The 22,406-nt window shown below is 42.6% G+C and overlaps 1 protein-coding gene and 2 long non-coding RNA genes across 3 annotated transcripts in view; 2 read left to right on the top strand and 1 right to left on the bottom strand.

Moving 5' to 3' along the window:
- Positions 1–5,820, top strand: part of LOC140504331 (uncharacterized) — an 85,987-nt gene extending 80,167 nt beyond the window's left edge. Inside the window, exon 6 of the long non-coding RNA XR_011967055.1 lies at positions 5,641–5,820. This is a non-coding gene — a long non-coding RNA (uncharacterized lncRNA). The remainder of the gene's footprint in view (positions 1–5,640) is intronic.
- A 2,146-nt stretch (positions 5,821–7,966) lies between these two features.
- Positions 7,967–13,232, top strand: PLA2G2C (phospholipase A2 group IIC). The gene is made up of 3 exons (XM_072609139.1): positions 7,967–8,116; positions 9,211–9,320; positions 12,578–13,232. Exons 1-3 carry the CDS (start codon positions 8,013–8,015, stop codon positions 12,730–12,732), a joined length of 369 nt encoding a protein of 122 aa, XP_072465240.1. The 5' UTR covers positions 7,967–8,012; the 3' UTR covers positions 12,733–13,232.
- On the bottom strand, positions 8,329–15,046 carry LOC140504332 (uncharacterized). Its single transcript, XR_011967056.1, has 3 exons — positions 14,898–15,046; positions 12,550–12,668; positions 8,329–9,422 (listed from the first exon to the last, which is right to left on the bottom strand). It is a non-coding gene; the product is annotated as an uncharacterized lncRNA (long non-coding RNA).
- Positions 15,047–22,406: the final 7,360 nt, after the last annotated feature.

Raw genomic sequence — 22,406 nt, 5'->3', positions numbered from 1 at the left:
TGTTACCTAGGTTCATAACTTCAGAATCATCATCTCTTTCTTCTCCACTCATCATCTCAAGCCAGTTCCCCAGGTTTTATCAGTTCTACATCTACAATACATCTCCTGCCCATCCCTTTTTCTGCGGGGTTCAGGTGCACCTCAATTCTCCCCTGTACCATTTCGATGGATTCAGAATCATTCTCTCTACCTCCATCCCCTGCCCTTTACAGGGGACTTCATAGGGAGAGTAGTGGCTCCAGGAGCCTTCTGAGGTACATTAAATCAGTACAGCAGGTTCATTGCTGGAAAACTAATTGATCACAGACATAGGATGTTGGAACCTCAAGTATGGAATATTAGAAAGATTTCAAACCCTCAAACCTTGTAACCAGTTGTACCCCTACACCCAACAGTCACATTGTTACTCCTTGTCTCTTTATTCAGAGGGACCCAGTCAGATGAACAAGCCACTGTGAAAGCAAGATTGTCAGTGGGTTATTCATATAAATGCCATGCAAGGATGCAATTTGATCTTGAAGCTACTGTTGAAACATAGAATGTCAGAGCTGGGAAGGATCTTAGAACACAGGATGTCAGAACTAGGAGGGCCCTTAGAACAGAGGCTGTCATAACTGGTAGGGTCCTTAGAACCCAGGATGTCAGAGCTGGGAGGGCCCTTAGAACACAGGATGTCAGAGCTGTGATGGGGCATCAGAGAATGGAATGGAAGCTGCTTGAAGGCAGTTTCTGTCTGTGTAGCTGAATCTGCTAATCCAGGGCCTGGCACCTCGTAGGTACTCAATAGTGGTGGTGATGGTGGTTGCTGTCCATTCTTGAAGAGAACCAAAACGACATCACCATGATAAAGTGAAGTTTCAATGTGTCTGACTGTAGCTGATCAGACCAATACGAGCTTGGAATGCTTTACCACAGATTGGGCACAGATACTCAGTGTGAATTTTTGAGGTGGTTACTTCAATTTTGCACATCCCATATTTCCTTTGTGCTGTCTCACTTCTGCTTTGCTCACCTTTTCTGATGTGGGCACACCATGCTGAGTGGTCCTGTGCCAGTGTCTCCCATGTTGCTCGGTCAAATCCAAAGTTCGTGAGAGAGTACTTAATAAAATGCTTGATGACTGGTTGATTGACCAATTGACATTAGAACAAAGATGGAAGAAATCTTAGAATATATAATGTCAGAGTTATAGTGGCTTTGGAGATGAGAGGTAGCATGGTGGGCTGTATCTGGGTTCAGGAAGACCTGGGTTCAAATCCCACGTGATTTTAGACAAATCAGTTAAGTGCTTTCTGCTTCCATTTCCTCATCTTTAAAAAGAAGCGTTTGGATTTGCTGGCCTATGAGGTCCTCTCTATGAACCAATCCTTTCATATTGCAGATGAGGAAACTGAGCCCCAGGGAATGTAAATAACTTAACCAAGGTCACACAAGAAATTATTCAAAGATATTGGGATGATGCTCGGGAACTTCTCATAGGCTACCTCTCAGACAGAAAGGTTCTTCACCCACATTCTACTAACATGAGAATTGTGGAGTAATTTTTCCAACTAAATTGACTCTGTGTAGTTTCTTGGTTTGGACTACTTGAGATATAGACTCCTGCTTGCTTAGTATTTAGGAGGATCTTTCCATTCCAACTTCCATCTTCAAGATCTGTGCACACTCAGAGAGTGGAGAAGCAAGAAGAGAGAGAGGAGTACATTTGCTCTTCCTATGCAGCCAGGTGACTTATGGGTGTGTGATAAAGGGAGAATTAGTTTCCCTCTTTATCTTGACTCTCCTGTAGTGGGTGTACTTGAGGATTCTTATAACTGAAGCCCTAGTTGACTCTCAGTAAGTACTGATATAGGGGGAGAAGCACTAATTCCAGTGTCAGAGGAGGTTGTTGTTCAGTCATTTCAGTCATGACTAATTCTTCATGACCCCATTGGAAGTTTTCTTGGCAGAGATACTAGAATGGTTTGCCATTTCCTTCTTCAATTCATTTTACAGATGAGAAAACAGAGGCAACCAGGATGAAAGGACTTGCCCAGAGTCACCCAGCTAATAAGTGTCTGAGGCTGGATTTGAACTCAGGAAGATGAGTCCAGGCCCAGCACTCTGGTGCCTCCTAGCTGCCATTGTCAGAGGACCTAGGTTCAGATCCCATTTGTGATGCTTCCTGCCTATCTGACCTTGGGCAATTCATCCCTGAGACCCACTCCCTGAACCTTAGTTTCCTTATTCAAAAAGTGAGGGGGTTGGATGAGGTAGTCTCTGAGTTCCCTTCAAGATCCAGACCTGTGGTATAATAATGAGGATGAGGATGAGGATGATGATAATTAGATAAAATGGAGTAATGGACTGGGTGACGTGGGCTTGGATCCACCTCCACCATATGCTTACCTGTGTGATTAGACAACTTACAATTTTTCTGAGCCATAGAGTCCCCACCAGTAAAGTAAAAGGGTTGGATTCTTTCTGATTGTGAAATCCTATGTGGTCTTTCATCTAAGACTGATGGTGGTAATATTGATGCTGACTGTAATGACAATCATGGTTGTGGTGGTGGTGATGAAGGATATAGATAACAATGGGTTTGGGGATAAAAATGATGGAGGTAACCAGGATACTATTGATGCTGCTGCTGCTGCTGCAATTAATTGGAATGTTGATTATTTTGATTGGTGGTGACAATGGTGACAGGGACAGTGGTAGTGATGGGGATGGTATTGATGAGGATAGTAGGGACAATAGTATTGTTTAGAATGTTGGTGGAGACCATGATGATGGGGTGGAGATGGAGAGGACATTGATGACTATAGTGGTGATATATGGACAGTGGTATTAATGATGATGATGAAGGTGGTGGTAATGATCAAAGTGGGCAAGATGGTAAAGGTGAAGTCAATGACACTCATGAGAATGTTGATGGCGAGGATGACGGTGATGATAACAGTCATAGCAATGTTGATAAAGATGGTGACCTAGGTCATGATAATGGTGATGAAGGCAGGGATAGGGGTAAGCATAGTTGAAAGGTCTACTGGGAGTTCTGGACTGAAGCATAAATCACTTCACTCAGCCCTAGGTTGGAACCCACAGCACCAATTTCATGTTAGCAGCTGTTATTTAGTGGGAACATTTGTTCTTGATTTGACAAGCAACTTCCGTATCAGGAATCGGCACCCAATTTCCTGAACCATCTGTCCTCATTCTCATTATAGAAATGTCTGAAATAAGTAATTACCTTTTCACCATTAGATGAACTGATCAGACCACTTAGGGTAGTGGGTTGAGGAAGGAGGTCAAAGGTAAGAAGGCTTCATCTAACCAACTTCCCTGGGGGAATAGCTTGGTTCACAGGAGCCAATTTTCCAGGTATCTGGGGTTCATGTGCTTAAACTACCCATTTTTTTTTACACTTTCATTACTTCCATGGAAAGCGTTTCTTACATTATTATTTATTTGCCTGCCTCCTTACGCAAAACACAAATAGATCTGGCCTAGACTTACATGTGACCGGCCACTCCCAGGTAGAAACTGAAGGTTGGTTCTACAGGGAAATTCATGACAAGTTCTAAGCTACTGACTTTTGAAACACAATCATTTATAAACTTGGGGTTGTGTTTATTATAAGAATAATAATATTAATCAACCGGCATTTCTTAAGGACCTACTCAATGGCAGCTACTAGGGTGAGGGAGAGAGATACAAAGATCCAAATAAAGCAATTCCTGCCCTCAAGGAGATTAGATCCAGTGGAAAGGAACACGCGCACGCGCGCACACACACACACACACGCGTGCGCGCGCATGCACACACACACGTCCGCATCATCATCATCATAGCTAGCCTTTACAGAGTGATTTAAGGTTGTTGATGCACTTCACAATATAAGGATGAGATTATAATAATTATAATCACTGACATTGTGCAGTCAAAGTTGCAATCATTTCCAACTCTGTGACGCCATTTGGGGTTTTCTTGGCAGAGATACTGAAATAATTTGTCATCTCCTTCTCCTGCTCATTTTACAGAGGAGGAAACTGAGGCACATAGAATTAAGTGATTTGCCCATGGTCATGCAGCTTGTAAGTGTCTGAGGTCAGATTATAGTAATAACATTAGTCATACTGCCTTGCGTTTCTCTAGTAGTTTAAAGTTTACAACAGCCCTATGCATGTAGTTGGAAACTGAAGCTCAGATGATCACAGATTCAAATTTCAGCTCTGCCATTTACTTGATGTGTGACTTGGAGCAAGTCATTCCCTTTCTAAAAACTTCAATTCCTGAATCAGTAAAATGAGGCCTCGGGACTTGGCAAAAAAACAGAAAAAAAGCTTGCTTGTGTGTGTGTGTCCAGACTCGCTAAAGAGGTGCCTTGTTGACAACAAAAATGTGAGAGTGAGCTCCCCTCTATTGTCATCTGCTGGGGGCTGCAACACCAGGAACATAGGCTTGTTGGAACACTGTGGAAAAAACAGTAAGTAGGCTCTGAGTGACCGCCCCCCTTCTGAGGAAAATCTGCCTTCAGTGCCATCTCCCAGTTCCAGCTGGATCCTGTCATCCTAAACATTTTGTCTTAAGAAGTATCTCATGATCTCTGATCCTGAGGGAATTCAGTGCACCTGATCCAATCCAATTCAATTCAATCCAACAAATATTTTTTAAGGGCCAGGTCTCAGTTCACTCCTCTGTGAAATGAAAGGGTTGGGCATTAGAGGATCTTTAAAAGACCTTCCCACTCTAAATTCTATGACCATATTATCTGGGAAATGCTGCCCCAGAATGATAAGCCTATCTCATTCCTCTGCTGGGTCCTCTGACTACAGTTTGCTCCCAAAACTGCCTTAATCAGGATTAACAGGCTCCATTACCTGACCCACCTGAAAGGCAACTTCTTCTCAGTGGATAGTCAGGTTCTCTGTTCTCCCTACCCCCTTGCAAATCTCCTCTGCACACAGCTACCCATGAACTAGAAACCCTGGTAATTCCCAAGCTAACTGCCTTGCTGCTGACTCTTGTCCAAAGTGCTGGATACAGTGTAGGGTCTTCTGGATTGGAGGAATCAAGGACAAACTATCCTAGAAATAAAATAGAGTGTAACAACTGGTTATAGCTTGCAGTCATCTAAAACCTGAGTCATTAAGACCTGAAAATTAAAAACCTGGCCCAGAGAGCATATCACACTCCTGCAGAGAAATCAGTTCTAGGCAAAGCATTTCCTTTTTATGGAACTCAGTTCCCTTACTTGTAAAATGAAAGAGTTGAACTAGGTGACTTTAAGGGGCTATCCAGTTCTAATATTTGATGTTCTAACATTTGATGTTCTAAAGTCCCTCTCAACTCTGATATTCTCTGTTTGGTCTCCCTTCAGCTCTATCATTATGTATTTTGAGGAACCTCTCAGCTCTGACATTCTGGGTTCAAAGGGCCCTTCCAGTTCTGACATTCCATGTTCTAAAGTCCCTCCCTCTGACATTCTGTGTTCTAAGGGCTCTTTCAGCTCTGACATTCTGTGTTCTAAGGTCCCACTCCTAAGGTCCCTTCCTGATCTGACATTATGTGGTTCTGTGAATAGATTTGAAAGATTTCTCCATTTCAAAGTTCCACTTACTAATCCTCCCCACATATTTTTGCTTGTTCTGTTGACAGGACCTTTCTTCACTGTGACATGAATTAACAGATTCATTTCCCCCCTGGCTCATACTTCACCCCTGACTGTTCTATCTGACCAGATCCACCACCCTTGAAGAAGAAGTGTGGCATTCTTCCTTTGACTCAATCTTGGCTTCTAGGTGATGAAGTTTGTCTCAATCTTTGCAGTCCTACTCTGTAAGTCACTAAATGCTCTGAAATAGCTTCAGTGCCTTGTCCTGTCTGCGTCTGCATCTGTTTATAAGCATAGGCTCTGCTGGGAGGTAGGAAGACAGGGAATAGGAAGAAAGAGAGGAAGAGCCACAGTCTCCAGGTGGAGAGTAGGGGAAAAAACAGATAGGACACTCTTCTGCCTGAGTCCTCTAAGGACCACAGTTGCCAGACTGGTTGGTTGCTTGGATTGCTAGCGTTCCACATGATGAAGGCTAGGGTTCTATGAAAATATTTTTCTGCTAGCAATATTTCATTTCTAAAAGTCAAGGCAACTAGATGGTCTAGCAGATGATAAGCTGGGTTTGGAATCAGAAAGACCTGAGTTCACCTACTTCATTAGACACTTACTCAATGGGTCACACTGGGAAAAATCTCTCTGTGACTTAGTTCCCCTCTTTGTGAAAAGGAGAGTTGGATTCCATGGTCCCTTCCCAACTCTGAAACCATGATATGTGCTAAAAATACTTGTGTACAACTATGCAAATCCATATCAAGCTTGGCTTATTTTCCGCTCTTTCATTCCAAAATTTCCCCACCCTCTTTTTATCATGATATAGTAAAAAGAGAACTAGATTTGGGTTGAAAAGAAGAGGAGTGTGAATCCTCAGTTGGACTTAGGACTTGTGTGACTACAAGTAAGACTTTCCTCCTCTCTGGGCCTCTGTAATAGGAGAGATTTCGACCAGATCTCTAAGATCCCTCCCAGCTCTAAAGCCTGACCTAGAGGATGGACCATACCTACCTCTCCCACTCATCTTCAGCTAGCACTGACAAATTCCTTTAATATCTTTCTTTCTCCCAAAGTGTTCCAAGGCCTGTTGGTTTGCCCGCAGCCTGGGGGGGGAGGGGCGGTGACTACAACCCCATGACCGTGGTGAGCTTGTTTCTTCATGTTTGCAATGGGTTGAGGCTGCCACGTTTGCCATGCTGGGGACCTGCAGAGCTCCTGGGGTGTTGCTATTAATACTGGTGGCATTGTTATCAGTGGCAATAACTAAGAAAGAGGTGGCTCTTCTCCTCCCAGATTTCATTTTCCCTTGGAAAATATTCCTCTTTATGTAGACTCCTGCAGATGCCTGGTCACATATAATTAAAAGAGAAACATCTGGTTTGCTCATTAAAGAAAGAACACATCATTCTTTCCTCAGCTCACAGCCCCAGCAGATAATATTTGGACAGCAACACTGAAGATTTACAGAGAACTTTCACTTCCATGAATTCGTTGGAGCCTTGCAGGGAAGGGCAGGGATTACTGGCTCTATTTTGCAAAGGAGGAAACTGAGACCAGGAAGGAGAAGGAACTTGCCCAAGGTCCCATAGCTAGTGAATAGTTTTTTTCAAGGTGTGTTGGTACTCTCTTCTAAATTTGGGAAGCAATACACAATTTTCAAGAAAGTGATTATCAAAGACTTTATCTCTCTCTCAACAAGATACATATATATATACATATATGTTCGTATATTCATATATTCATGTATGTGTGTGTGCCTTCTCATTGACTTTGCTCCTCATATTTAGGAGTCTGGAGACCTTGGTGCCAACATCACTACTTGGTTCTAGCTACTAATTAGCTGGGTGGACTTGGTCAAGTTCCTTTCCTTCACCATCTAACTTTCTCTTTTCTAAGGTCTCTTTCACCTCCAGTATTCTATGTTCTAAGGTTCTGCTCCAGTACTAATTCTTAATGATCTAAGGTCTTTTTTGGCTCTGATATTCTTTCCCAAGGTCCCTCCTAGCTCTAACATTTTCTGTTCCAAGGCCCCTCCTAACTCTCACATTCTCTGTTGTAAGGTTCTTTCTAGTTCTAACATTGTGTTCTTAGGTCCCTTTCCAACTCTGACATCCTCTATTTTTAGGTCCCTTCTAGCTGCAGCATTCTATATTCCAAGGTTCCTTCCAGTTCTGATATTTTCTGTTCTAAGTAAGGCTTCTTCCAGATCTAGCCCTCTGAGTTCTAAGCTCCCTTCCTGCTTCTAAGATTCTGTGATTGTGAATACCTTGATAGGGACCAGGTTTCTTGCCTTGTGATATCTCAGTTGTATGTTGTCATGGAAACTTTTTCCCTGCTTGGCTTCTCCCTGTGAGGTCCCCAGTTCCTCATTTTCTCTTCAGCAGTGCCCACCCTGACCCACAGCAGCTTCTGGCAGTTTGGAAGGATGATCAAGCTCATGACTGGGAGGAGCGCCTTATTCTCTTACTATGGCTATGGCTGTTACTGTGGCCTGGGAGGCAGAGGAAGTGCAGTAGATGATACCGACAGGTAACTGTAGACCAACCATAGTTTGTAGCCTTCTCCAGGAATGTTGCTTGAACACAAAGGGAGAAAGGAAATCAGATGATATTGAAATCTCTCATTAGAACGAATCAAAGAACTGGGTATGAAGCTTTAAAAAATTGGAAAAGCAACAAATTTACCCCCCAATTAAATATTCACAGTAGAAATTCTGAAAATTAAAGAAAAAATTAACAAAATTGAATTTAAAAATCCACCATTTAATTTTTAAGTAAAACTAGGATCTATTTTTAAAAAAATGTCTTTTCAGAGTGCTGAGTGTTGAAGCTGATTTGTTGCCAGCACATTCCTTGCAAGGGGTGGCCAACTTTGAAGGAATGGAATGTTTTAGACTTATCTACCAAGAATTGAGGGGACCTCCTAAATAACTGCCACAACCATAACAATGCACAGTTAATCAATAAACATTTATCAGGCACCTACTGTGTGCCAAGCACTGTGCTTAGTACCCTTACATCGCTTGCTAACCTTACAGAGTTCTTCCATATCTTTCACATCCATGCCCCTAAGGGCCCTCTTAGCTGTGATGTTCCAGGATCAGAAAAGACTCTATTGGTTCCCATTCTGCAAATGTCCATGAAAAGACCAGCAGGATGAATTAGGGGATCAGTGGGCAGCATTTTTCTTCACATCTTGTGTCTTAACATAAAATCCAAGATTTTTATCTCTCCTGCATCAGACTCCTAAATTTACTCTCTTGGCCCTAGCACCCTCTGGAGAGAGTGTCAGGAGAGAGGCAACAGGTTGGTCCCTTGCAAAAAGAACAGTGATAATAAGCAAAATTCCCATGGTGCTTTGTGGTTACACAGTTCTTTATGTGATCTCGTTTCATCCTCATAATAGTTCTGGGAGGTAAGTATCCTGAGTTTGATTGTCCGCAATGAGCACATGCAAAGCCCAGAGAGAATGTCTGACTCCAAATCTAGGTTCAAAGCCCTTTAGGTGGCTAGCCTTTCCCTGAGAGCTTCACCCTTCTCATTTCAAGTCTTTCAGCTTCCTCTTTGTGGCTGTTTAGGCCAAGCGCATGCTCTTTCCCTTGTCTGTCCCATCTCCAACTCCAGGTGTTGTCAGGACCACGACTGCTGCTATGCCAAGCTGAAGGCCTGCTGTGGCTGTCAGCCAATGTTTAGCACCTACCAATTCCACGTTGTCAACGGAAGTGTGATCTGCTGTGAGTAGACACCATGTGGCTTAGGGAGGAGTCACTCAGCCCTCTCCTGTAAAGGTTCTCTTCTGCTTCAATGCTTTTGTTTCCTTGGTCACCAGAAAGTCTCTAGGAAAGAAGATTCAGCAAAGAGAAATATTAGAACTGCTGGAAGGACCCTTAAAGCACAGAATGTCAGGGCTGGGAGGCCCTTAGAACACAGGATGTCAGAGCTGAGAGGGGACTTAGAACACAGGATGTCAGAGTTGAGAGGGGACTTAGAACACAGGATGTCAGAGCTGGGAGCAGTCTTAGAGTACAGAATATCAAGACTGAAAGGACCCTTAGAAAATAGAATGCTTGAGGTAGAAGGGACTTTAGAATATAAGATAAGAGAGTTAGAAAGGCCCTTAGAATACAGAAAATGTCCAAATACACACACACACACACATACATACACACACACACACACACACACAGAATCCAAAGGAATATTACAAAATTATAAAGAACAAGCAAGAACACGAGAAGTCACTCCCCCCCAGCCCTTTGCAGAGGTGCAAGGTCTACATTGTACATATTTTCAGACTTTTTCAATGTGTTGTTCAGCTATCTTTTCCTCTTCTTTACGTTTTTGTCATTAAAACTTAGTTTTTATATGTTCATTGAGCAGAAGAGAAGGAACACTGGGGGGAACTATGGTGATGTAAAAAAAGAAGAAGAAAAAACATCAATAAAAACTAAAAACTGAAAGAAAATAGATAAAGTAAGAAACGAGCTTAGAGCATCCAAACTCAGAACTAGAAGAGAATTCAGGGCACAGAATGTCAATGAAAGAAGGGCCCTCAGAATGCAGAGCTGGAAGGGATGAGAAGAGACTTTAAAGATTGTCTAATCCACTCCCCTCATTTTATGCAAAAGAAACTAAGGATCAGATGGGGAACTGACCTGCCTATGGTCATACAATGAGTTAGTGGCAATCAGAACTTGAACCCAGGACCCCCAGTCCAGAGCCATTTGTCCTATACCCTCCCAGATACCCAAATTCACCCTCTTGGGATCTGTTACACTGACTCCACAGGCTTTTTAAAACACTAATCCCCTAATAACTCTCTAGTCTGTGTCAGGGGATAAAGTATTTTCCTCAAAGAACAGCCCTGTTGGTCCTTGAAATCCTGCACCCAGGGTCCAGCTGCCACTGTCACATTGGTCCAGTTTTATCCTTCCCCTGGTTGCTTAGCAACCAACAGAGCCCAGGGATGCAGTGGAGAGGAATGAGAAAAACAGTTTTTAGTCTGTCCACATTTCTAAATGTCATTGGTTGATCCATGTAAATAAAGGACCATAACCTGACCCCCAAAGCCAGTCTCCATGATGAGGGCTGCATCATGGGATGGAGTAGAAAGCTATTGTCTTTCAGTATGGGGGCAGTTTATGTAACTGCTGATAGCTCATAGAGCATTAGTGCTGGAGGGAACCTTTGTGTGTGGAATGGTAGAAAATAGAATGTTAACTCTAGCAGGGACCCTAGATCAACACGTTCATTTCACAGGTAAGGAAACCGGTTTTAGAGTCAAATACTACAGAGTGGTTGAAGAAAATGAGAAGCAAGGAAAGGCCATCAGATTTAGCAATGAAGCCAACCCTGACCTTAAACAACTGAGTCCCAGAGAAAAGTGACATGCTAGAAATTACATGGGCAGCAGAGGCAGCCTCCAGTCCCAGGTTTTTGGAATACTGATGCTCCAATACTCCACAGTCTTCATTTCACTTAGTAGTCAGGGAATGGGAGTGAGGGTGGGCAAGGATGCCACAAGGACTCTTTTTTTAAAGAGCCGTTTCCTAAAATTCAACAAATCCCATGAAATAAACACTAATTAAGCACCTGCTCTTTGGAGAACGCTGTGACAGGTACTGCATGTGGTACAAAGTTTAGGTAAAGCCTGAGCCCCATCTGTCTATTACTGACTGCTCCCATTTGCACAGTTCTATAGGGTTTACAAAACTTTTCTCACTCCAATGTTATGTATCCATTTTATGGTGAGGAAACTGAGTCCCAGAGACTTACCCAAGTTCACATAGCTAATAGATGGCACAACTTGTTTTTGAGTCTGAGTCTCCTCACTTGACATTACACATACATTTTACAAGCAGAGCTGAGGGTGGGAGTGGGGTAGAGCACCAAGTCTGGATAATTTTCCAGATCCTCTAAGGTCCTGGCCCTGTCCCCAGCCAAGTTTTTAATGATAATAACTTGCCAGCTGAGTGCCCAGTTTGTCAGAGATGCTCAGTACGTGGGAGGGTGAGGTAGAAAGATTCCTTATAACAAAAGCTGACTTGTCTAGAGCACTTTATGGTTTGTGAAGGGCTGTAAGACAGTTACCTTATCTGACCTTCACAACTGTGCAGAGAGGCAAGTCTTGTAGCTATTATTATCCCCATTATACAGATGAGAACACTGAGACTCAGACAGACTGTCTTTTTGAACACTCCAAACTCTAGCATTCTTGCAGCTCTATTGCATTATCTCCTATACTGTTGATAGGAACATGTGTGTGCATGTATACTTACATACATATACATATATAATGTGTGGTTATGTATGTATATATTACATATATGTCTATATCTAATATATATACTACAACACCCCCAATACAATGATACATAATTACCCATAAAAACAAAGTACTTAGCTCCCCCAAAAGCCTTACCTTGGACACCTCCTCTCTGATGAAATATCACAATAGTGGTAGAAGATGTTCAAAACATAAGCTCCAAGGTGGGGGAGGGAATAAGCATTTTTACATGGCATATATTAAGTGCCAGGTACTGTTCTAAGCACTTTTTCAAATATGATCCCCTTTGAAATAGAAGACTTACCCCAGAGGAAAGGAAGCCCTGGGCTTAAGAGATAACTGTTGTCTTAGAATCACAGAATCTCAGAGATGAGAATGAGTTTAAGGGCCATTTAGTCCCACCCACATATGAATAAAAAAATCTCCTCTCCAGTATACTTGGCAAAAGTCAAGGTATAAGTTTGGGGGAGAGAAAAGAGAAAAGCTACAGTCCTCCAACTTCATCAGCTTCAGTGTTTCCCTTTCCCATCTGTAAAATGGACAGACAATTTCAGCATCTACTTCACAGAGCTGTTGTGAGAGGGAGGGAAGTGCTCTGTCAGTTTTAAAATACTATTGAAATGGGAGCCACCGTGATTATCCTTATGTAGAGCCTAGGTGCATCATCCTAACCTCACCTTTGTGGCATTTTCTCTTCCCTCGTAGATGGCGGCAGGAGCAGTGGGAGCCTCTGTGGGTCGCTAGCCTGTGAGTGTGACAAGAGATCTGTTCACTGCTTCAGAGAGAGCCTTCCCACCTATAAGAAGAATTATAAGTTCTACAGTCAGTCCAGGTGTGGGGTGAACAAGGTCGCATGCTAAGGAGGAGGCCAGGACACAGTGCTTCCCCACAACCACAGGCCAGAGACTCCCACTTCTGTTAAAACTCTGCACAAGACTCACCTCCAGGAAAACTTTCCAGAATAAGTTCAGCACACTCAGATCCAAAGCCCCACAAATTGTTAGAGCTTTGAACGTGGACATAGAATGTTAAAGCTAGGAGTGCCTTCAGAACCTACAATGTCAGACTATAGAATTTCGGAGCTGGGAGTGACTTTAGAGTACAGAATATGAAAATAGAAAGGACTGTTAGAACATAGAATGTCAGAGCTAAAAGGACCATATTGATCACCTCATGTTACAGGAGGATTTATGTTTGAGGCACTTGTGGGTCAGCACCCCATGGTACCCACAGATCATGAGTTCCCACCGGTGTGTTTACTTTTGCCAGACAGAGGATATATACATTGATACAAAGCAAAAAACACTGCAACACAGAATATTGTGAATAAAGTGAAAAGAAAACGTCTTCAAAATACAAACAGGTACACTCCTCTCACCTACAAATCACCATTGGTACTAATGGGGTGGACACACATGCAGAGAGCTTGAGTCCAGGGAATATACACACCTGGAAGGCATACTCAAGGACACTTGACTGGAAAGATTCACACTTGCAATGCAGCAGAAATGCTAATGTCTACTCGTGATGTGATCAGGCTGGGTGTCAGATCCCTTCTCTCAGTCACCATGTTTCTGCTGGGCATTGTATCGATTGCTACTTTCTCTTGGATCATCTCTGCTGGGTATCTCCACTGGTCTCTTGCTTGCTGAGCTGTTCTCTGATACTATCTCCTGGACCTTAGATATTGAATCTCTTCAGGAACGTCTGTTGACATTTACTGAGGTGCAATGTTTGGAAAACCCCTTACTGTCAGGAAAGCCTACAGCTCTCTCATATAATTTGAAGGTTATGAAACATCAGATCCACGTAGACAGTCAACAAAAGTCAGCTGTGTGCCCCAGATTAAATTTATTCTTTTAATCTTTTTCTCCTAGTGTAAACTCAGGGTACTCGATCCTAGAAACTATCTGATTTAGAGTAAAATTTTCTTTGAACGTCTGTTCAGTCCTTGATTATAGTCTATAGCTCCCTAGCCCATTTTGGAAATTCTGTTCTGTCTCGGCCAAAAAATACACAGGAGTTGTATGGAGAGCAGGAGTGATGAGGGCTCTTACTCCCTTACTCATGCAAATGAGAGAACAAACAAGAACATTTAGTTGAAGGGAGCAGGACCGTAGCATCCGCCATGTTTCATGCTGTTGCCTTTGTTGCAATGTCTCCTGGTTGCAAAAGCGCTGTTATAATTTGTATTATAATGTAGCTCACTTCTCCTCATACAAATGAGGAATCTGAGACCCAGGATAATGAAATGACTTGTCCAAAGTTACACCGTAAATCAGGGGTAGCTAGGACTTACAGCTGAGTTTCCTCACTACTACCCCCCCTACCCTGCCCCAAGATGTTCTAAAAATGTCTCCTGTAGGGTACCTTATCACCTTAGAGTTTTCATGATTCGATGAAGCATTCATGGATGAAGAGGTCCGTCTTCCATGCTCTACCAGATATTCTCATCGTACCCCTTCAGCTTTAGAGTCATCATTGGGGTAAAGGAATCCCCTCCACCCTAAAATTAAAGTCTAAATGTAGGTCTTCTAGAGGTTAACACAGATTACTCAGACTTCAGTTAGAGGTTACAGGGAGAAAAAGAGGTCCATTGATCACTGCATATAAGATTCAAAGTCAAGAGACCTTCAAGCTCATCTATCCCAACTTTATCATTTTGCAGATGAAACTGAGGCTCAGAAAATAGACATGACTTGCTCATATCCATAGTAAGAGTGGGGATTCTGATTCCAGATCTAGGGTTTTTTTCCCCAATGCAGAGTATAATTGCCTCTCCCCAAATGGGATTGATGGAGGATGGCAGAACCGTCCTCACGGTGGCAGGCAATGACCCAAGAAAGGTTGGGAGCAGAACACAAAACCAGGATTGAGAGGCTGTTGCTATGTCTTTTAAGCCCTTGAGAAGCACAAACATAGAATTTCTTTTTCATTCTTTTGAGTTTTGTCCTCCATAGAAACCCACACACAACAAGGGTGAGGGGGGGAAACAAAGGGAAAAACAGCTAAGCTTTTCTCTTACCTCCCAGGTGACAGGAAAAACACCATGAAAATGTCCATAACTAAAGGAAGAAAAGGAGACAGGAGGAAGAGTTGTCCTGGCAGGGGAAGTAACTGCTATTGACTGCTGGTGGAGAGAAGCCAAGTTTAGCTGGAGGCAGAGGGAAACACAGTGAGAGGTGGGGACACGGGGAGAGAGGGAGTCAGGAAAAGATACACCAAAGAGAAGGTTAGTCATGGAAAGAGGAATTCAGGCAGTGTTCAGAGATCATGTCTAGGAAGGATAGTGATGGAACTTGGAAGCTAGCCTACTGGGCTCTCTTCCAGTCTCTGATGCCCCAGATTATAAATCAGTGCCTCCTGATCTCCCCCAAACAGCTCAAAAAAGTTATCTCTCCCCTCAAGGGAAGTGGTAAGGATTTTAGATAAGCATGAGGTGGAGGCCAGCTATCATCTCCCCTCTATGGTTCATGGTCATTAACCCAGTAGTCAAAGACACATTTGGACAATATCAACTAGGACCTGTGGTCCAGGGGATCCCTGCCACTTTCCAGAGAGGGTTCTGATGTTGGACACCAGTGGCCCCAGATTAATCTTGGTGGTAACCAGACCCCAAAGAGTAGAGGTCAAGTTTTTCTCTAACTCTTTGACTCATTATGCTCCCACTTTGAAGTAAACCTCTGGGGGAAATCTCTAAAATGAAGCTTAGGTATGGCTCACATTTGGGATTTCCCCTAAACTGGACTATCAGGATCTCTTCTAGAAAAGGTACTCAGATGAATGAAATAGATAGTGTCAAGTATTACTAAGTTCCTTCTTAGAAAGACAAACAGAATTAGGCTACATATGAACGTTTTATTTCTCTCAAAACTTACTTATAGAGATACCCATGGGAGCACATCGCCGACAATGAACTCAAGGGTGGACAGACAAAAGAGACCTTATATCTTCAGAGCAATTCCCTGTCACCCCTCCCTCCTTTCCTGGCTCAGGATGCCTATCTCAGCTAACATTATAGTCTCCAGATGTGTTAGCCATGATATGAGAAAGGGATTTCTTAATTGGATAGGTTGTAAATACAATAAGATAGGAGAATATTAAGATGTCAATTGAAAAATTATAGATCCAGGATGTCTGTGTTTCTTTTATTATTAACATGATATAATGTAACATAAGAAAAGTCCCATTACTCAAGACAGTGTCTAGTTCAAGGCACCTTGTCCTTGGTAATCATAAACAGAAGAATGTTCCTGGTCAGCTTCACCTGACCTTGTAGTTACTGACACAGGATGGGACATTTTGGGTTCACTCAGAGAGCAAAGCTTGTCTATTATGCCACAGCACACAAAACATCATGGTAGGTTAAGCTCAGAGTGGGTCAAAATGTCTCTCCTGATTGGCCAATCCATGTTTTAGGCCTTTCTCAGGTCTTGAGGGTTCAAAATGGTTTGGGGAGGTAGGTAGGTAAATAGATAAATAGACATATCTATATATGCATGTGTATATGTATATATACATCTATCTGTCTATTCATATTCATAGGGAGACAAAGATAGAGACAAAGACACAGAGGAGATAGGGATATCTTATACCTATATTGTAAAAAAGACCTATTCGTACATATATAGGACATAGTTATATGGCTGAATGTGTGTCCTATACTTGTTTGGTATAGATAGTTATATATTTTCTCCAGCACAAAATAAATACTTCAGATGCAAAGGATGCAGAAGAGTGCACTAGCAAACACTTAAGACATAAAACAATAAACCATCATACCTATTATATTTTCCTAAAAGGTAAAGGCACTTTGAAGGATTGCTGAATTGACACTTCACTTTCATCTCAAGCCTGCACTGTCTAAATGACTGAAAAGGCACAGATCTACTGGCCAGCCAGTCATGGCTCCTTTCAAGTTCAAAACGATCTTTTTGGTGGTTTTTTCCTCCTCCAAAAAGTGGTATAATTGTAGGAAACTCCTCCTGCTTGGAAGTTGGAACCAGCTTAGGAACCCAGTAACTCTTGACTTTGAGAAGCATCCACCAAGGTTAGAAATGCCCATTTCTCAGGATGAGAATTTTGAGGTGTGCTCTGGGAAAGAAATACAAAGCAGACAAGGCAGCCAGGGATGTGAGGTCCAGTCTTAGGCTCCCGTGTTCTCACATGTACTTGTAGCCAACATTGTCTCTGGGGGAGTATACATGGGCAAGAGAGAGAAATCCCCTAACCCCCACTCCCCCAAGACCATGGGAGAATTGGCAGAATCCCAAAGCAACCTTCTGAAAAGAAGGGGAAATAGCCAACTGAGTGTGGAGTTTCCTCCTGCCTCAATTGCTTGGCATCTACGATACCATCCAAGTCATAGGAATCAATGAGAAATAAGTTGTTGGTTAACTTATATTTTTAAGAAAAGGACCAGTCAATGAGTCCTACAGAAAGGGTCCAGATGGTGTGCCCAGCTCCACGGAAATGCCCCAGCTGAGCAGATAAAGAGAGTAGGTGTGAGTGATGGTGTGGATTCTCTGGTTATCCCTGTCACACCATTCTTGTCAAATGCAGGTACTGAGAATGGGGTGTCCTTTGGGTCAGTTTAATACCATGGAGGAGAAAGAACAATCTCCTCCTGCCACCACTATCATTTAGGTCTTAAAAATGGATACCATTAACTCCTTAATTGGTTTCCCAATTTCTACTCTCTACCCTTTTCAAACTAACTTACACACAGGTATCAACATCACTCCCCTGCTCAGAAACCACAGAGGTTCCCTATTGCTTGTCAAATTAAGTAAGGACTTCTTAGCTTGGCATTCAAGGCTTTACACAATTTGACTCTAACCTTTCTGATCTGACCCCATGGGATCCTAGATTTAGAGGGAGAAGTCACCTAAAGACCATCTAGTTCAACTTCCTGATTTTACAGATGAGGAAACTGAGACTGGTAGAAGTTAAGTGTCTTTCCCAGGGTAAGAAATAACAGAACTGGGATTCCAACCCACTTCTGACTCCCAGTCAGATATGCTTTCTACTCTATTATGCTGTCTCTTACCCTACCCCTTGCTGTGTAGACTGTGTTCTTACCAAACTGGATATTTGCCATTTCCTCATACTTATCCTGCCCTCTCTTCCATTCAGGTCTTTAAAATATGTAATAGTAATAATTATTATGCCTGGCATTTATTAAGTGCCTAAGGTTTACAATATATTCTACACATATTATCTCATTTGATCCTCAGAACAACCCTATAAGGCAGGTGCTATTATTATCATCCCTATTTTATAGATGGGGAAACAGGCTAAGAGAGAAGTTCAGTGATTTGCCTAGGGTCACACAGCTAGTAAGTATCTGAGGTCAAATCTGAACTAAAGTCTTCCTGACTGCAGGTCCAGCATTCTGTGCACCATCGTGCCACTTAGCAGCCTTCTGGCAACTCTGTAAGATCATAAATGGAGAAGATGCCAACTTGCTTCCATGGAGGAAGTTGATTTATTAGGAACTCCCTATATCAATTAAATGAAAACTCCAGTTCCTATCCTGATTACCGCCCCCCATCAACAAACACAAACCCTCCAGTGTATAAAGCACAGGAAGCAGAGAGCTTATGAAATCATGAACTTTTCTTACGTTCAATTTCTCTTTTCAGTGCATATCTTTGTTTGTGACCTCTCCTACGCTTGGAATGGACTCCACTTTACTCGTCCCACCCCCAATATCAACCTGCTGGAATATTCCCATCCTTTAAAGCTCAAATCAGTTACCACTCCCTTCCAAGCTGCAAATAATCTTCCCAAAATTCTTCCAAGGATTTTCTTATAGGATCATCTGTTTCTCTCTCTCTTTGGCCTTTAAGATAATCCATTTATTCTATTTTTCCAACGTGCATGTCTAACCAACTCAACTAGAACATAAACTCCTAGAGGGAAATAACTGTGCCTTCTTCAGCTAAACCAGAGCAAAGGGGGCCTTGTGTGTAGTAAAGGCTTAATAAGTGTCTGTTAAATTTTGAAAGGAATTAGCCTCCATTTCTTATGAGATTTGTCCATGGCCCTAAAGGCAGTGTCTAAAGGGGATTCTTAAATTCTTCTGAACAATTGTTGAGTTGCTAGAATATGTGAGTAGCCTTCCTTGGGGATGACTTTAGAAGAAAACAGCATTAATTTAACCTTTTAATGTTATAGATAACTCGCTGAGATTATAAATTGCAGAGAAGCTGCCAACTTCCTTTGAGAGAGGAAATCTCCTGACTTGAAACTTCTCTGTATCAGTGACATCCCCTCTTTTGTTTTTATATCATCTTAATTTCAGATTTTATTCCTCACCCTACTCCAGTACAGTACCCTATAACAAAGATCAAAAAAGAAAGAAAAAATGAGTTTAACACATACGCTAACACATCAATAGTATCTGACAATACATGAAATATCTCCTGCCCATAGTGCCCTACTTCTACAAAGAAGGGAGGGATATATATTTTCTGAACTCTTCTCTGGTGCCAGCCTTGGCCATTTTAATCACCTACATGTTATGCATTTAAGCTATCTATATTGGTGTGTTCCAGAAAGCCTCACTAGAGTCTTAATTAAACTTTGTGTCTCCCTCAATGCCTAGATGTAGCAGCTAGGTGGCATGGTGAATAGAGTGCCAGGCCATAAGTCAGTAAAATACCAGCTGTGTGACCCCACGCAAATCGCATCACCCTATTTGCCTTGATTTCTTCATCTGTAAAATGAACTAGAAAAGGAAGTGTCTTTGCCAAGAAAATCCCAAATGATGTTAGAGTAAAATGATTTAAAAATAACACTGTCTAGCATATACTCTGCATACAGTAGGTGCTTAATAAGTACTTGATGAATGGATGGATGGATGAGTGGTGGTTACTCATCCCTGGGGCCTCTTTCAGGAAGAGTTGGTACTGAGATCCTAGCCCAGAGTGTATATATTTGGGCTGAAGGGAAGGAGATAGAAAGAGGGAGCGAGGGAACAGTTTTCCTCCATTTTCATATACCAAATTGTCTTAGAATGTGTGAAAGCTACCAAGTGGAGGAGTAACAGATGTACGTGAATGTGTTGGTGCTATGGTGTGTGTGTGTATTGGTGTGGGTGTATTGCGAAGGGAAAAGGGGGGTGTTGGCACCACTCAGCTGTGTGTGAGGCAGAATGACTGGGTTTACAGTGTCCAAGCAGGGTGTGTGGCTTGGGTAGCTCAAGACTTTAGGGCCCAACATTGATGAGGCCAGGGACACAAGTTCAAATCTCACAGGCATAGGCTGCCTAACTTCCCTGGGCAGCCTTCCTTTCCCTGGCTTGACCTCAGGGTACTGTGTGTAACTGGTCAGTTTGGAACAGCCAAGAGGCTGTTGGGGTTACCAAGACCTGGAGGCATTAGAGGGGACTTGATCAAATCTATAGAATTGTGGAGAAAGATACGAGAAGCTTCCAAGCTATCAAAGTTTGGAACACCTAAAGTTGGAATAAATTAAAGGGCTGTTCTTCATAGAACAAGGAGTAGACTTAGAGATTTGGGGATGAACAGATTTCTCTTTTACTCTTCCCCTTTTCTCACCCTCCATATTGAATGACCTGCTGGCTGGGTACCTGTTCTATTCCTCTAGTAGCATGTAAGCTCTTTGAGGGCAGGGACTGTTTTTTTTTTTCTCTCTCTGAATGTCTGGCATACAACAGGCATTTAATAAATGTTTGCTGAATTGAATTCTGGTCAGTTCTACCTTGCATCTGTGCCCTCCTCACCCTTCCTACCCTCTTCCTACAGCTGCTACTTTAGTTAAATCTCTTGTTATTGTTCAGTCGTGTCTGACTCTTTGTGACCCCATTTTGGGGGTTTTCTTGGCAAGGATACTGGAGTGGTCTGCCATTCCCTTCTGTAGCTCATGTGACAGATGGTCACACAGCTAGTAAGTATCTGAGGCTGGATTTGAGCTCATGAAGAGGAGTCTTCCTGACTCCAGGCTCAGTGTTCTATCCACTATGGCTCCCTCTAGCTGCCTAGTCTCTTATTACCTCTCTATTGAACTATCCCAGTAAGTTTCCTGACTGGTCCCCCTGCTTCCTTTATCTCCCTTCTCCAATCCATCCTCCTCAAAGCTTCCCAAAAGAATCTTCCTGGGGCACAGTCTGACCAAACGACTGTCCTGCTCAGACTATCAGCAGATCCTTTATGCCTACAGGATAAAAAGTACTCACTCCTTAGCTCAGCGTTCAAGTGCCTATACAATCCAGCTTCCACCTATTTTTTCAGACATTTCAATCCTACTATATATTCTAAATTCTAGCCAAATGTTGCTATTAGTTTTTCCTTAATCTCGTCCTTCCTCCTCCTGCATTTACACCTTCACTGAGGCTGTCCCCAATGCCTCCTCCTCTCTGCCTTCAAGGCTCAATTCAGGTGCCATCTCCCTCTGACATTTTCCCTCATCTCACTAGAAGTGATCCCTTCATCATGAATCTCTCCTTTTCTTTAGCTTCCCCCATGCATTTACAACATGTCAACTTGTTGGAGCCGATGTGCCCAGTTACGCCCCAGTAAAAGTCACTCCTCCCTCTACCAGCTCCTTAACAAGGCATGAAACTTGTGAGACAAGGTTGATTCTTTTACAAGGCATGAACTCGTCTTACCAAAGGCACTTGTATCTTATTGATGTTACGCTGATGATGAAACCCATAACTAGCTAATTCACCTGAGCTACAACCACAGACTTAGCCTTTAGAAGAAGATGGAACATGGATTCCAGAGGCAGGAAAACTGAAGAGAGAAAGGTCAGACAGAGAGAAGGGAAGGGACACATACAAACATAAACTCCATTCCCTGGAAAAAGGCCTATGATGGGGGCAGTGATGGAGGAGTTGCTGGACCAAGGCAGAGCCCTGGTTCAAACCAAGAAACCTACCAGCAAACAATTACAATAATCGAGGGCAAGATGCAGGTTTGCTTATTTTCATCATGGTTGTATATATAGCCTGTTTTGTATATATTTGTTTGCATAGACTGTCTTTTACCTCTTTTTGTATCCTTAGTGCTTAGTACAGTGCCTGGAACACAGTAGGTACTTAAATATTTGCTGACGACTTAAATTGAAATATTGTACGTTATATGCACAGTATAATGGTGGGGCAGCTAAGTGGCATAGTGGATAAAATACCAGCCAGAGTCAGGAAGACCTGAGTTCAAATCTGGTCTCAGATACTTACTAGCTGTGTAACTCCGAGCAAGTCACGTCACCCTATTTGCCTCAGTTTCTTCATCTGTCAAATGAGCTGGAGAAGGAAGTGGCAAACCACTCCATTAACTTTCCCAAGAAAACTCCAAATGGGATCACCAAGAGTTGGACACAACTAAACAGCAACAAATATGGACTGTATAGGTCTGGGGTGGGAAGCAGACAGTTTCTAATTATACTGGCTGTCTAATGTTCTTTCCCTGACTGGAGAAGGGGAATGTCCCCATTATGGCAGTCTAAGTCCAAGACAGGTGTTTAGGACCTTGAAGGATAAGGGTCTTACTGAGACCATAACCCA

This window comes from Notamacropus eugenii, chromosome 5 (genome assembly GCF_028372415.1).
Source record: "Notamacropus eugenii isolate mMacEug1 chromosome 5, mMacEug1.pri_v2, whole genome shotgun sequence".
In the NCBI taxonomy this organism is placed as follows: Eukaryota; Metazoa; Chordata; class Mammalia; order Diprotodontia; family Macropodidae; genus Notamacropus; species Notamacropus eugenii.
Note: the sequence above shows the minus strand (reverse complement) of the source record. Positions and strands in the feature narration are given on the sequence as shown.

Excerpts from the sequence above, each read along its gene's own strand:
- PLA2G2C (XM_072609139.1), top strand. The coding sequence starts at position 8,013 with ATGATCAAGCTCATGACTGGGAGGAGCGCCTTATTCTCTTACTATGGC. Across the intron at positions 8,117-9,210 it reads GCAGTAGATGATACCGACAG|GTGTTGTCAGGACCACGACT; the intron begins GTAACTGTAGAC and ends CTCCAACTCCAG. Across the intron at positions 9,321-12,577 it reads CAACGGAAGTGTGATCTGCT|ATGGCGGCAGGAGCAGTGGG; the intron begins GTGAGTAGACAC and ends CTTCCCTCGTAG.